At 37.5% G+C, this 16,502-nt stretch overlaps 1 protein-coding gene across 1 annotated transcript in view; it reads left to right on the plus strand.

Annotated features, from left to right (window-relative positions):
* fig4a (FIG4 phosphoinositide 5-phosphatase a) overlaps positions 1-10,826 on the plus strand; it is a 58,838-nt gene extending 48,012 nt beyond the window's left edge. The window contains exons 22-24 of the mRNA XM_017460162.3: positions 670-755; positions 3,019-3,108; positions 10,059-10,826. Of these exons, the coding sequence (XP_017315651.2) occupies positions 670-755; positions 3,019-3,108; positions 10,059-10,236 (354 nt within the window). The 3' untranslated portion in view covers positions 10,237-10,826. The remainder of the gene's footprint in view (positions 1-669; positions 756-3,018; positions 3,109-10,058) is intronic.
* Positions 10,827-16,502: the final 5,676 nt, after the last annotated feature.

Raw genomic sequence — 16,502 nt, forward strand, 5'->3', positions numbered from 1 at the left:
TCTTTTATCTTCCTGTACGTATCAATCTTTGTGAACATCTATAACAACTTATCATGAAGATTTTTTCCCCATTATCCTGTTCTACACTGCTGTTTCAAGTTGAGAAACAATTCCTCCTCCTCTTCTTCTTCTTCCAAAATCTTCGTCCATGCAGCTCCATAAGAGTAATATCTTGCTCTCAACCATTGCGCATCAAATTAGTACATTTATCTTTTTTTCTCTTCTATATGAATACGGCATGGCCTTATTTTTCATGGGTGTGATTTTGGGGAGCGTATTGGATCATATACTTCATCTGGAAGCCATATAAAATGGATCACCTCAGCATGTGTTACGGGAAGAAATTCAGAATTGATAAAATATTTAAAACTCAAAATCATTTCCCGACTTCTACAATGACTTCATAGGTATGTCTTAGGGATCAATTTTTTGTTAGGCATATAGTATTGAAATGTGTAACTTGACAGCATGTTGTTCTGCAGTCTGGTATAAAATGTGCTTAACAAGAGGAGCTCCATATTAATTTTATATATTTTTCAAGGACCAGTTATTTACCAGTTATTAATCTGATTTATGTTGACCCATAAATCATATTCATGTCCATTTGTGAGTCTTCCTTTGAAGCTTCACCCTTAGTAAACTCTGTTGTTTGGCTTTTCTTCCCTTCAGGAGCAACAGCAGCAGCCTGCACAGGAGCCATATGGGTTGAACCTGTCTGCTTTGCCCAGGGATGAGGACCTTTTCATATATCACAGGTCAGATTTGCTAGAAGTGAATTATGGGTGAATTGGGGAATTGGTGTACCAGTGCAGGGGTGTACCATTATAGTGTATGCTTTGAAATATTCTGCAGAGATTCATAAATTAGAGAGAATGTTGCCTACATTGTTTTGCCAAACAGTAGCTTTTCACATATTGTCACATGTTGAGTGTGAAATCTGACTTATGTGTAGGTATATTTGTAGCACTCTCATGAGCAACAGGAGGAACATGAGGTAGGATTGGGACAAAGCAACAGGGTTCTTTATTCTTTTCTTTTCTAGTGAGCACTTTTCAGTGCTAAGGTAGCACGCGCACACACACACACACACACACACACACACACACACACACACACAGAGTTCAGCTCAGCTCTCGCTGCTTGGCTTCCCTGCCACTGAGCAACTGCAGCACTTTCTCATCTCCTCCTTTATTCTCAAACACAAAACACTTGTTAATTAATTACTCACAGGTGCACACTCCTTACCACACATTCTCCTGACTCTGCCCTCCATTTCCAAAAATGTCACTCAACCACGCCTCCTCTGCTACAATGTTTTTATTTTTGCTTATTTTATGAAGGGTGCCAATAGTTCTGGAGGACACTGCTTCTTGTATTTTTATTAGTAGGTATTTAAGGTAACTTAAAAGTAGGTACTGGTACTACAAAACCTTTTCCTTGGTCTCACACACACACACACACACACACACACACACACACACACACACACACCAGCACTGTTAATGCACTGTTAGTTGCCCTCTTTTAAAATGCAGATGAGAGTACCTCTTTGTCAGGACCTAAGTTACATCATGACCTCATTTTACACACTCTAAAGGCATTTAAATATAAAATTATCTTTGTAAACACACACACCTTTATTGTTCACACAACTGAATCTCAGAAATCTGTTTCTATACTCTGACGGTCCGCTCATCATAACTAATTTTACTTTTACACTTGTACATTTGTATACACTCATTGGCCACTTTAATAGGAACACCTGTACACCTGCCCATTCATACAATTATCAAAGAATGCCCAGACTTTTTTGGGATTCACTCAAGCAACTACTCTTTACAACCGTGGTGAGCAGAAAAGCATATACATGGCCAGGCTCTGGGTTACTGATCGGAAGATCAGGGATTCAAACCCCAGCACTGCCAGGCTGCCACTGTTGGGCGCTTGAGCAAGGCCCTTAACCCTCTCTCTCTGCTCCAGGGGTGCTGTATCATGGCTGACCCTGTGCTCTGACCCCAGCTTCCTAACATGCTTTGATATGTAAAAAAAAAACAAAAAGAATTTCACTCTGCTGAATGTATATGTGACTAATAAAGACTCATTATCATTATCTCAGAACACATGACACATCAATAATCGAGGGAGATGTGCTACAACAGCAGAAGACCACATCGAGTTCCACTTCCATCAGCCATAAACAGGTTCATTGAAACTAGACAGTTGAAAGTTGAAAAAATGTTGCCTGGTCGCCTGGATGAATCTCTGCAACATGCAGATGGTAGGGTCAGAATTTGGCATCAACTCCGTGGACTCAACCTACCTTTGCAGGTGCAGCTAGCTCAGGCTAGTGGAGGTGGTGTCATGGTGTGGGGAATGTTTTCTTGGCACACATTAATAATACCAATCAAGCATCATTTGTATGACACGGCTTATCTGAGATTGGATACTGACCACGTGTATCCCTTTATGTTTACAACTGGTAGAATGCACTGGATGAATGTGACACATTGGCAGCAATTATGTGATGCAATCATGTGAATGTGAACCGAATCTCATGGCTTATGCAATCTGTGCCATGAAAAATTTCCACTGAAGCCTCCAGAGGTGTAGGATACAGAGCACATCTATTTCCCTATCCTCACCTACTTCCTACTTCCCTCAGAAGAGACCACATCTCTGACTTGCTGATTAATTAACGTTAATTAATTCTCTTCTTTCCCCCGTCTTTAAAAGCTTGTGTCATGTGTATGCAAAGCTGCCCATGTGTACCTCTTCTTTGCACAGTGTATATCTGAGGTTAGAGCAGCTCTCCATTCCTATTATGTGCATTATGTCAGTTGACAATATTTGCTTCAGCCACACATTTCATATTCTGATTTGAAATGAGTCATGGATGATTAAGCAGGTTCTTAATTGCATACCCTTCTATTATACCCCGTGTGTGTATAACGCTTATTATGCATCCATGTGTTAATTATAATGACACAATGATATGATGCTGGTTTAATATTTGTACAGATTTTCTCACCTTGGCCGAAACCAACACAAAGTGGAAAGGAATGAGCAGTTGATGGATACCAAAAAATTTCTGGAAAATGTCATCAATCTGTAAGTTTCACACACTAATCCAGCACATCCTGTTATTTTGCATTACATTTTTTTAAAATATCATGCTCTGACAACGCACACAACTTAATGAACACATGAGATACTAAATCAAATATCATGATTATACACTTAAGTATCATACACGTTCCTGTAACGGAAACCTGCCCACATTTGAAGGATCAGCTGACCAAGCACTCATCTGCAATGCCTATGGCTCACTTTAAGTTAATTCATAATTTTATTCATAAATATTTTGCTGTTTTTCTCCTCTGATGTCCTTGAAATGTTAATATGTTGAATTTAAAAAACAAACAAACCTTTGATTGACTTTAAAAAGACAATGCTGTTCATTAATTATGTCATATTTATGTATGTAATATTGACTTCAAATGGCATTCCATAATTGTTTAGTATATTTACAGCCCAAAACATGAATTTCAGTGTAACATATTGTGGTTACATCAGTGGCGTTGGAGTTAACATACGAGCCAATAACACTCAAGAACATTGGGCATAAGTCCATGGTCAGAATTGTACATAACTGAGACCCGCCTCTGTTTTAAACTCTTAACTGTCCCAAGCATTTCAGTCTGTAGTTATGTCTGTAATTATGTACCATTTGGTATTACATCCTCAATACTCCCGTGTAGCTCAACTCCTATTGCACCCCTTTGTGACGAAGGTCTATTAAGTAAATGATTTTGACACGGTTAGATTGATTCCTGTAGACTGAGTCATGGCTTTGTGAGGGATCGACCGATCACGACATAATATTACATTTAGCAATTGCTTGTGTGTGTTGCATGATTTAATAAATAAATAAATGTTTTGCATACATTTTAAATTTAATATTTCCTTCTATTAAAGGTGCATTAGGTAAGATTAGTCTTTTTTAGGATCGGGTGTCTAATGCTTAGGTGGGTTTTTGAAACATTTGAATGATTTCCGCCCATGATCATAAAGCTCCGCCCCCAGAATCTTTGGTGACCTGTAGAGTGTCTATAAAATGAGCAACAGGAGGTGCATCCAAACACAAACAAGCATTCTGGACCGGATGTACATTTTACAAACAGGTTTTTTCAGCGACTTAGTATACTTTCACTAAGGACATGACGTAATCCATTGGTTTTTTTTTGTGTGTGTGGTTTTTTCCCTCAACATATTATCCAGGTTATTTATGTAAGTAAGAAATTTTAAGAAATAAACAATTGCACCTTCAAATAGTTGACAAAAAACCTATGGGAATAAATACAAAAGGTCTTTTACATATAGATGGATATAACATGCATGAACCATAAAGGCACTACAGTGTTTTTTTTTTTTCATATTCCCACATTTTACATTACTGAAATAAATTTGATAAATTCATTGCATAAATTGCATATGTAATGTAATTTTACATACAGAAAACATTTTTATTTAAATCCTGTGCAACATATTTTGAAATTGAAAAATAAACCTTGATTTAGCATTATCGTAATTGTCCTGCTGTAAGCTAGAGTGCTGTCTAGTGATTTTTGAGGCATTTAATTGTCCACCTTGAAATGCAGTCTAATCTGCTTTTGGTAACTTCTAATTCTGTCCGAGTATTTTATACTGTTTTACATTGATTAGATTTCTTTCCCCATTTTGATACTCACTGTCTCGAGATGTTCTTAGTGCCCTTCTACATAACAGATACATTACACACACTGGGCAATTAACAAGTAAGCAAGTGATTGTCCTGCTAGTTTTGGTCTCTTTATAACATGCAATCAAATTTCTGTCCGTTGTAGTCATTTTGTTTTTAAATTCACAGTGTTTCTTTCACTCATGTTTAGTTTGATTTTCCAAACTATGCTGTAAATGCAGGTACTTGCTGTAACTATAGGTCTGACCCATAACAGCAGCTAACAGTGGAACTCTATAGAGCAGTATGTAATACCTTAAAAGCCACTTTATATTGGAGGTCAGCTCGGTCCACTCTGTTCCCGCCATGACCAGCTCGTGTGCACCGAGATAAAGTCATTTCACGATGGTGTGCTTCAATAAAGTTATGTAATAATAAATTAGAACACCCACTGCAAGCACCCGATAATCTAGTTCATAGATGAACACGTTTTTGCAAACGCGACACCTCGTTTTGCATGTTAGGGAACTGTTAGTTTGGTAAAAGTAAAAAACTGATTTTCAGGATTTTGGATATGGATGTGAATTTGTCACACTGATGTACAATCCCGACAGTGACAAACTGTGCAATGCAATGTATGACCTTGCTTTTCAGTATTGCCTACGTGCCTTTATGTCAATTCTTGTGCTCCATTGTGTGCAGGAGACTTTTGCTTAGACATTAATGACATTTAACATTTAGTCCTTCCACGATTGAAACATTGCTCAGAGCTGGACATGATTTAGTCTCAATAGTTAGGTGTTTAGAAAAATAACATAGATCAGAAAACTTGTTGCAGTGAAGGTACAAGGTATATGTGGTGTTTGACACTAAATGTTTCCTGCATACAATCAGAATGAATTTGAGTCTGTATTGAATTAAAGAAGTCATCACTAACGAGTTTTCTGTTAGGGATAGCATTGATAGTCCTGCCATTTACTTAAAAGTAATAAAACCAGCTGAAAATCGAAACTCCTCTCTTGAGCTCTGACCAGTGTTTGACTTATTTCTAGCTGTAGGTGGAGTGAATATGCATTAGAATTGACTGATCTCCATTTTTCCATTCGTATACACTATTAAACACAGAATTTCATGTTTATTTTTTTACCTGCCTACACTGGAAAACATGGAATATGTGGTCGGTTAGATTTAAGAGAACATTTTCTGATCAAAATGTGATTTAATTGCTTATACTAAACTTAATTTTAACAAGTTTCTAATTACTAAATTGAATTTTGTAGAGTGAGTATGATCAATTCATGTGGAATTAATGTAAACCACTTACAAGGATGTCGGCTCTGACGGGAACTATAACTACATCCTCAGTTTGGGTGAGAACACTGTGTTCAGTTTTATTCAGGACTTTGAAAATCCATGATGAAATCATGACAACATAACCCACAGTCATGACAACATAACCCACCAAATCATTGAATCATGTGCGAAAAACAATTTGTGTTAATGTAACTCAATTCCATCACGTGGAACCGATGTATACGCCTTTGTATTAAGTAAATTCAATTATCTTTTTTTCAGTATACTGTTTATGTAAGCAACAAGAAAAATTCCTCTGTATAGATGCACATGGTTGTTTCAGCCACTTCTGATAGTGAGTCTGGCTTGTATCACTTGTAGTGACTTTCTTTATTTCTTTATTTAAGCTGATGAATAGATGGTGTTTGATGGAGAGGGCGGGAGCAGGAAAAGGTAGTAGATATACAGTGAGGACCAAAAGTCTAAGACCACATTGTAAATCTGGGATTTAATAAAAATTTGCAATTGGATATAAACAGAAGGTTTTAGAATTTGGAAAAATTTTAAACAAAGAAAGTAAATGTTCAATATCTTGAATATTTATAGGTCCCTATTTATATGTAAGTAGCTTTGTGATATTCACCATGTTAACTGCTTGGAAAAAACGATCAGATTTTCCTCTTGCCTAATTTGTTCTATTAAACTGTGTGTTCAGACGTTATTTTTATGGATTTGACAACTACAACCTCATATGTACACAACTACAATTTGACTACAACCCCAATTTCGAAAAATTTGGGACAGTATGGAAAATGGAAAGAAAAAAATAACAACAAACAAACAAAAAGAGTCATTCACCTTGTACTATATTGAAAACACATTACTTGATGTTTTACTTTGTGAATTTAATTTATTTTTGAAAATATACACTCCTTTCAAATCTGATGCCTGCAACACACTCCAAAAACAATGGGATAGTCATCTGTTGACCACTGTGTAACAGCACCTTTTCTTTTAATAACACTTCTTAAGCGTTTGGGCGCTGAAGACACCCGTTGGTTAAGGTTAAAGGGACACGTGTATTCAGAAGTGGTTTTCGGCCGTGCCCTTTACACACCGAGATTTAACCGGATTCCTTGAATCTTTTAATTATATTGTGCATTGTAGAAGGTGAAATGCTGATTTGTCTTTGGGGAATGTTCTTCTCAAAGTGTTGGATTGTTCACTGACGCATTTGTTGGTAGATTGGCAAGAAAATGGTTGTACCCATCCTTGCTCTTGAAGGACTCTGCCTTTTTTGGAGGCTCCTTATATACTATGATTAGACGATTGCCTCGCCTGTTTGACATCACTTTCTTATTTCAACTTGTCACATCGCTATTAGTCCTAAATCGCCCCTGTCCCAACTTTTTTGGAATGTGTTGCATCCATCAATTTCAAAATAAACGTTTACCTTCAAAAAAAACTATGCAGTTCTTTAGGTAAAACATCAAATACCTCGTCTTTATACGTTTTTTGTTTAAATACAAGTCAAAGTACATTTACAAATCACTCCTCTTTGTTTTTATTAGCATTTTCCATACTGTCCCAACTTTTTCGGAATTGAGGTTGTAAAATGGATCACAAGGTTTTGCACAAAATTGTGGCGTCCATGCCAGCTTAAATGCACACTGTCATTAAAGCAAACGGGGGACGTACCAAATACCAAGAAGCTCTGAAATTCATGTCAGTATTTCAAAGATTCAACTTTTCACTCAAGTTGTTGTCAATAATATCATTTGTAATGAAAATTGTTGTATTAAATTAGAAAATAGAAGCATTTTACTAGTGGTCTCTTTTGGACCCCAGTGTACAATATATACTGTAGCGGTGATTAAGGGGCCAAGCACTTTTGGGCCCCACACCTTAGCAACAGAGAAAGACCAGAAGCCATTGGGACCATCAGCACTTGTTCCTAATTTGATGGCAATACATCAAACTGTTGCTTTGATACTGCCTCACTTCCTTTTCCAGTAGCCTTGCCAAGTTGCAAATGAACTCAAAGCTTGTTTGCTAACATCAGGTCATGTTGCTAAACATATGTGTTTGGTGTCAGTAAGTAAAATTGTTGCAGGGCAAAATTGGACAATGTTCATAATAACAGCTCCTCAATGCACCATCATAGAATTCTTTGATTTGTTGAGTCATGTCAAGTCCAACATATACCATTTACTAAGACTAAGCTTTTTAAAATCCTCATTTGCTCACAGTCACTTTTAAAACAGAGGGATGTTACGTGTGACTGTTTGTGTAGAAATTCTTTGTGCAAACCAAATGTCTGTGTGACTGGTCTCAGAAAATGAGGTAGCCTGTCCCGGGGGTCCTGGGCTGGCGCGGTAACGTGTGAGGCCAGTTGGTCATACTGCCAGCTTTAATAATCTTTGAAAGGCATTGGATGTGGTTTATGGTAGATAAATTGGCTTGCATGACTGCACAATTTCAAAAGGCCTTTTTTTTTGTCCCAAATAATACTGAACACATGGGTAGTGATCATGCTGCTCAGTCACTTGTGTTCTTAGAAAAAAAAATTACATGCATATTTTGTTCAGTGTAGGATAATTAAGCATCAAATATCACATGAGTAAGAGTGCTAAAAAAACAATATTGCATGCTGTTGTATTGAATATCAGCATGGCTGTGATCACCTGCAGCCGAATCAGTACGATATTCAGAATAACAGCGAGTATGATGTTGGTTTTTTTGGGGTTTTTTTAACAACAGTTCTATAAACAAGAAACGAATATCGAGTAACTGACATTTCAGACATAAGCTGCCAACGACGCCACAGCTAGATAGAGCTTTGCATGTTTCCATGCCAACGCACAGACTGACTGACAGCCCGTGTAGTAACGATTTCAGCGTAATGACCTATTCCTACTGTTGGAATTTTATGTAGCGATCAGTGAAGTGATATAAACAGTGACATGTACCAGTGCTGTTATGCTAAATATCAGCCTTCTCGGAACGCCGCTTGTCTAATCAAATTAGTATCGACTCATTCCAAAGTAATTCCAGTGTGACTGTAAACTTTGTACTTCCCAAAAACAGTTTCATCCTTGCTTCAGTGGATAATTACACCTGGATTGTTTATTTCTGTCATAAAGATGTTCCTGTGTTCATCCCAGGACTCCTAATTACAGTACATCACTCGTACTTTCAACACATTTAGTACTGTTTGACTTGACTTTTCAACACCTGAATACTGTAATGATTTATAATCACACTCTTCACGCAGAACAGGTTCCTGTCTGGTTCCTCTCAAGGTTTCTTAGTAAGCTCTTCTCAGGGAGTCTCAGGCTTGCTGATTTGTGACAATGGGTGCATCTCAATCAGCTCTCTAGTTCAGTAGTCAGGGCACTGATCAGGGAGTCGGTCATTTTAAGGGCTGTCTCGATCGCAAAATCCTTCTAGTGTACATTAACGTTCATGCCCTAAAAAAATCCCACAATGCACCGCAAAACCAAGAAGCATTGATCCTCACTTACTGGAAATGACGCAATTTTTTTCTGAAGCCTTTTAGTACAAAATAATGGCGGATGAAATCTCAACCAACTTCATCTACTAACATAAGTAGTTTGTTATTGTTGTAGCTCTCAAATGATTACTTACGTTAGCAATTTTTAACTTTATTCGACGTTCTATATATGGTTTATTTGAGTCGAACGACTTTTAAGTGTTTAATGATTAAAAAAATAATAATAATCTACTAGCTAGTCTACGATCCTGCTTGAAGTACCATGACAGAAACACATGTGATTAAGCTAACAAATTTATATGTCGGTCCTGCCTGTGGTGAGATTTTACAACCCGAGTACTCAGTCATGTCTCCAGAAATTGAGTTATCAATGTCCCAATGTGTAGAGAGCCAGGATCCTTGCTAGTGTCCGAACTCGTGCACACGATATACTGATTCACGGAGATAGGGAGCTGACAGAGACGCACTCAGAATCTCTTGTTAAAAGTGCTATATAAAGAACTGAATTCATTTATTGATCTCTTCCTTTTTCAGAGTTCCAGTGTCACTTTTCAGTGACGACAGTATTTACGAGGTGTCAGCTCCACAGGTTGACTTGGAGACCCAGAACATTTTCCGTGCACACATCCACGCGGGCAAGGGTCTGATCAAAACAATGTGCAGAGAAGACATAGTCATTTACCGTGAATATGTGAAAAATAGGTACATGTGACACATTAGTCATGTGCTATCTCTTATAGAGGTATTTCTGTAAGCCTGAAAGAAGACCTTCCAGCAACTAAACGTCAGAAGGTCTTGTTTAAAAAAATAAATAAAATAATATACATTTCTCCAGTTGACCTTCTTTGTAATAAAACATCTCAGATCTCACACAAGTCATCAGAAGGTCTGCTCACTGATTCTCTGGACCTTCATTTACACCACCACATTTTGGAATTATGCTCTGTTTTGAGATTGTAAGAATGTGACAGGTTGAGAATTTTATTTCACTTGATTTTATTTTATTTGCAGTTATACCACAAGGACTGGATATTCCAATGATACTTTTTATTTCCAGTACCTAGATACCAGTATGTTCTGTATATTCCTTGCTTGTATGAGAATATGGATTTCACAGATACAGGTTGTACAAGCTGGACTGGTATTGTGTCTCTTAGCTTTTTTTTTGTTGTTGTTGCCCTTTTTAATTGACCTTAATTATTTATATACTGCCATGATTACATTTAATGTGTATGCAAATATGCTTCTGTAAATCATTTAAAAATGTTACGTTTATGTATTTATTAAACTTGTTTCCCACAATATTGTGCAGTGTTTTCATTTGTTCTGGTTGGTCCATTGGCTCTCCTTGTTTCTCACTGTCTTTGTCCAGTCGTATCTTTTGCCCATGAGCCTCGTGACTCCAGAGCAGACGGACAAGCCATAGAAACGGCAGCACGGGAGAGTCACGTGGCTTGGTGTATAAATGACATGGCAATCTCACAAAAATACACAGGTGGACACATGCACACACATTCATACGAGCGCGCGCACACACACACACACACACACACACACATTTACTGCTTTGGGCTCATCACATATGGATGAGGTGCAGCTATTAGCACTTATTAAAAATATATTAGGTAATAATCCTGACAAGAAGAACATGATTCAAACAGGGTTGTTTTTTTTTCAGCACTGCACTAAAACAGGCTTGAACAAGATATTTAACATATCAGATTTAAAGGTGTAGTCAGAGAATGTGGTGGAAGCTGTAAGATTTCGAGGCAAATCCTAAACCATCCTTCAATCAAATTGCGTACCAATCGCAATCGTGCACATGTGCACAGCCTCATCTAGAACAGGGGTTCTCACTGTTTTTGCAGCCAGGGAACCCTTTATGTATAAAATAAATATATTGAACCTTTTGCTACTGATGCAGTGGGGCTTGAAAGTTTGTGAAGCCTTTAGAATTTTCTGTATTTCTGCATAAATATGACCCAAAACATCATCAGATTTTCACACCAGTCCTAAAAGTAGGCCAGGAGAACCCAATTAAACAAATGAGACAAAAACATTATACTTGGTCATTTATTTTTTGAGGAAAATGATCTGTGAGTAGCAAAAGGATGAGAACCTTTGCTTTCAGTATCTGGTGTGACCCCCTTGTGCAGCAATAACTGCAGATAAATGTTTGAGTAGTAACTGTTGATCAGTCCTGCACATCAGCTTGGAGGAATTTTAGCCCGTTCCTCAGTACTGAACAGCTTCAGCTCTGGGATGTTGGTGGGTTTCCTCACATGAACTGCTTGCTTCAGGTTCTTCCATGACATTTCTATTGGATTAAGGTCAGGACTTTTACTTGGCCGTTCCAAAACATTCACTTCATTCTTCTTTAACAGTTCTTTGGTAGAATGATTGTGTGCTTAGGGTCGTTTTCTTGCTGCATGACCCACTTTCTCTTGAGATTCAGTTCATGTAAAGAAATCCTGACATTTTCCAGTAGAATTCGCTGGTATAATTCAGAATTCATTGTTCCATCAATGATGGCAAGTCGTCCTGGCCCAGATGCAGCAAAACAGAATCAACCCATGATACTACCACCATCATGTTTCACAGATGGGATAAGATTCTTATGCTGGAATGCAGTGTTTTCCTTTCTTCAAACATAACGCTTCTCATTTAAACCAAAAGTTCTATTTTGGTCTCATCCGTCCATTAAACATTTTTCCAATAGCTTTATTGCGTGTCCATGTGATCTTAAGCAAACTGCAGATGGTAGGCAATGTTCTTTTTTGAGAGCAGTGGCTTTCTCCTTGCAACCCTGCCATGCACACCATTGTTGTTCAGTGTTCTCCTGATGGTGGACTCATGAACATTAAACATTAGCCAATGTGAGAGAGGCCTTTAGTTGCTTAGAGGTTACCCTGGGTTCAGGGATGTGCAGAGAGTTCCTCAGGGGCAGGGGCTCAAATGTTAAAAAAAAAAAAAAAAAAAAAAAAGGCTATATCACCAAAGAGCTAATCTGACTACTTTATTACTTTAACTACTTTACTAACTAATTTAACTACATTTTCCTATCACCCTGGTAGACATAAACAGACCATGTGTGGTCACAAAAATAAATATGAGAATGACACTACTAATAACCTAATGGTATTTTATTTTTACATTTATAGAAATAATTACAACAAAATGGCAACTTTTAGTGGAGAGATGAATAAAAAGAATCTTAAAAAGAAGAAAAAAAAATAATACTGTATTACCAGCCACAAAGCTCGTCATTTTTGCCTTCTAAATTTCATTTTAAAAAGATACATTTATAGATAGATTTTAATGATCTCATATCACAATTTTTTCATATCACTTATCCTACAGGACTAAATTTACCATATTAGGTAACAAGGGGCAAGTTACTATATGTATATTGTATAACTATATTCGCAATCTTGAAAAGTGGGTCTGTTATTATTTTGTGCTGAGTCTGGCACTTTCAGGTTGTCGCGTCTGTTGAATGTTCTCCAACTGCACTAAATGATTTTTATTTATATAAAAAAGCAAAACGACAGTGGGGGCAGTGTCGCTGGGGGTCAGGGTAATCAGTGTATGGCCGAACAGAACACCGTGTAATACCGACTATAACTCTTTGTAAACATATGATGCCTTTTTTGCAACGATCTCTCTCATATTAGCTCACCTTTTTTCACCCATGTTAATAAGGAAGCTGTCCCTTTTGCTGCCTCCTTCAGTTTTTCTTTAATTTTCTGCCATCTCTGTTTGTTTGGCATCGTGCCTATACTGACTATATAACACATAACAGGGTTACTTGCATGTCTGCAAATGTAGCAAATTGAATAGCTAGTACTTACCAACACATTCCTTCTCAATCAATTCGAAAACTACTGTCGCTAAAAGCATATAAAATTCTGATAATATTATGAAAAGGTTAACAGAATCGCATCGCGATTGCGTCATGACAACGAGACTATATGACTGCAGACTCAACTCGGACAAATAAATAGTAAAAGTCTCTGACGTTCTTGTGATTAATTTGCTACTGTTTTGTGCTCGCTGTCATGTTAATTTGAAATCAAATGCGTTTTACAAAATATAAGTGTTTAATTAATGGTGAGAGGGGCATTGTTAACTTTATAACTGGAGCTTGAGCCCCTAGACCCCCCCTTCGGCATGTCCCTGCCTGGGTTTCTTTGTGACCTCGTGGATTATTACACGTCTTGCTCTTGGAGTGATCTTTGTTGGTCGATCACTCCTGGTAACAATGGACTTAAATTTCCCCCATTTGTGCATAATCTGTCTGACTGTGGATTGGTGGAGTCCAATCTCTTTAGAGATGGTTTTATAACATTTTCCAGTCTGAACTCTTTTTCTGAGGTCCTCAGAAATCTCCTTCGTTTGTGCCATGACACACTTCCACAAACATGTGTTGTGAAGATCAGACGCTGATAGATCCCTGTTCTTTAAATAAAACAGGGTGCTCACTCACACCTGATCATCATCCCATTGATTGAAAACCATTGACCTGACTCTCACCTTCAAATTAACTGTTAATCCTAGAAGTTCACATACTTTTGCCACTCACAGATATGTAACATTGGATCATTTCCCTCAATAAATAAATGAACAAGTATAATATTCTTGTCTCATTTATTTAGCTGGGTTCTCTTTGTCTACTTTTAGGACTTGTTATATTTATGCAGATATATAGAAAATTCTAAAGGGTTCACAAAATTTTCAAGCACCACTGTATATGAACATAATCCACCTATACTGTAGGGCCAAAAACATGCAGACACCTGGCCATCACACCCATATGTGGAAACTTAATAATAAAACTTAATAAACTTAAGAAAAACTGAAGGAGCAAATGAACCTCAACTGGCTTGTTTGTTTTTGTTTTTAATTCTTTTTTAACGTTATTTTGCCATCCTGTTTTGCATAGGGATGAAACAAAGCATAAGCAGAAACTGGGGGTAAAGCTAGGCAACAATAGAATATGTTAGCTTAACTACAGTGGATATAAAATTTCTACACACCCTTGTTAAAATGGCAAGCTTTTGTGATGAAAGAAAAATAAAACCAGGATAAATCATGTCAGAACTTTTTCCACCCCCAATGGGAAACTACAACAAATAAAAATTAAATGAAAAAAATAAATAAATAAATAAATCAGAAAACCTTTAGGGAAAAATATAAAAAGTTACAATAACCTGGTTGCATAAGTGTGCACACCCTTTTATAATTGTGTGGTTCAAAATGAACAAATCACACTCAGTCTCATGTTCAAAAGTAATGAACATATAGCTGTCATCAATGCAATTATTCTGATTAACCCCAAATAAAGATCAGCTATTTCTGCAGGATTTTCTTGACAGCTTGGTTTCATCTGTCTGCTGAAGCCATGGTCTGCAAAGAGCTTACAAAGCCTGTACAGGGTCTCACTGTTGAAAGGAATCAATCAGGAGCGAGGTACGAAAATTTTTCAAAACATTAGATTTACCATGGAACACCATTAAGGCCATCATCAACAAGTGGAGAAAATGGAACACCACGGTGACATTTCCAAGAACAGGACGTCCCTCCAAAATCTATAAAGGGACGAGACAAAATCTTATCACGGAGGCTGTCACAGACAAGCAGCAACATTAAAGGAGCTACAGGAATATCTGACAAGTAGTGATTACTCTCTGCATGTGACAACAATCTCTCATATTCCTCACATGTCTGGGCTATGGGGTAGGGTGGCTAGATGGCAGCCCTTTCTCACAAGAAAAAACCATCCAAGCTCAAATAAATCACCCCAAACCACGTAGCAAAATGTGTTATGGTCTAATGAGAACAAATCCAAAAGGTATAATAATTCCATAATAACAAAAGGTTTGTTTGGTGCAAAAAATCACCAAAAGAACACCATACCTACGGTGAAGCATGGTGGTGGCAGCGTCATGCTTTAGGGCTGCTTTTCTTCACCAAGAACTGGGGCTTTTATTGAGGTGGAGAGAATCCTGTATAGCTATAAATACCCGCTGATTTCAGTGTAAAACATTCAGGTGTCTGTCAGTAAGCTGAAGATGAAAAGGAATTTCACCTTTCAGCTTTCACAATGACCCAAAGCATACATCCTTATTAAGAAAGGAACGGCTTATCCAAAAGATCAAAGTTTTTGAATGACCTAGCCAGAGCCGAGACCTGAATCCAACAAAAAACCTGTGGGGTGACCTGAAGCGGGCTGTGCACGTACAATGCCCTTACAATTTGACAGATCTAGATCTGTTTTTGCAAGAAAGATTGGGAAATATTGCCAAGTTAAGATGAGCCACGCTGATAGACTCTTAGCCAAAAAAGGCTGAGTGGTGTAATAAAATCAAAACGTGCCTCAACAAAGTATTTGTTTATGGGTGTGCACACTTTTGCAACTAGGTTATTGTATGACCCCCACCCACCTATAAACGTTTCTGACTGATTTTCACTTTATTTGTATACTTTGCAATTTCACATTAAAGGTGAGAAAAGATCTGACATGGTTTATCTTAGTGTTATTCTTAACAGGGGTTTGTAGACCGTTTATATCCATTGTACCGTAGGTACTGTAGGTAATATTTACTAACTGATATGTTATGTTACATAATAAGCCATGTAGCTTATAATTCTTGTTTTTCTGTGCTATCCTGGGCTGTGATCCACAGTTCTGTCACTGTCACAGTTTGATTGATAATTTCTTCAAGCTCCTATGGTATAAGTAATCTCATACCAACAGGTATACATTCACCGGTCACTTTTTAGGAACACGTACACTTAAACATTCATGCACTTAGCATATTCACATCAAACATGAGAATGGGGAAAATGTGATCTCTGGGACTTGTTGTTGTTGACTCTGGTTGTTGTTGCCAGATGGGCTGGTTTGAGGCTTTTTAGAATCTGCTGATCTCCAGGGATTTTCGCTCACAACAGTTTTACACAGAATAGTGAGAAAGA

The sequence above is a fragment of the Ictalurus punctatus genome, chromosome 2 (genome assembly GCF_001660625.3).
Source record: "Ictalurus punctatus breed USDA103 chromosome 2, Coco_2.0, whole genome shotgun sequence".
Lineage (NCBI taxonomy): Eukaryota > Metazoa > Chordata > Actinopteri > Siluriformes > Ictaluridae > Ictalurus > Ictalurus punctatus.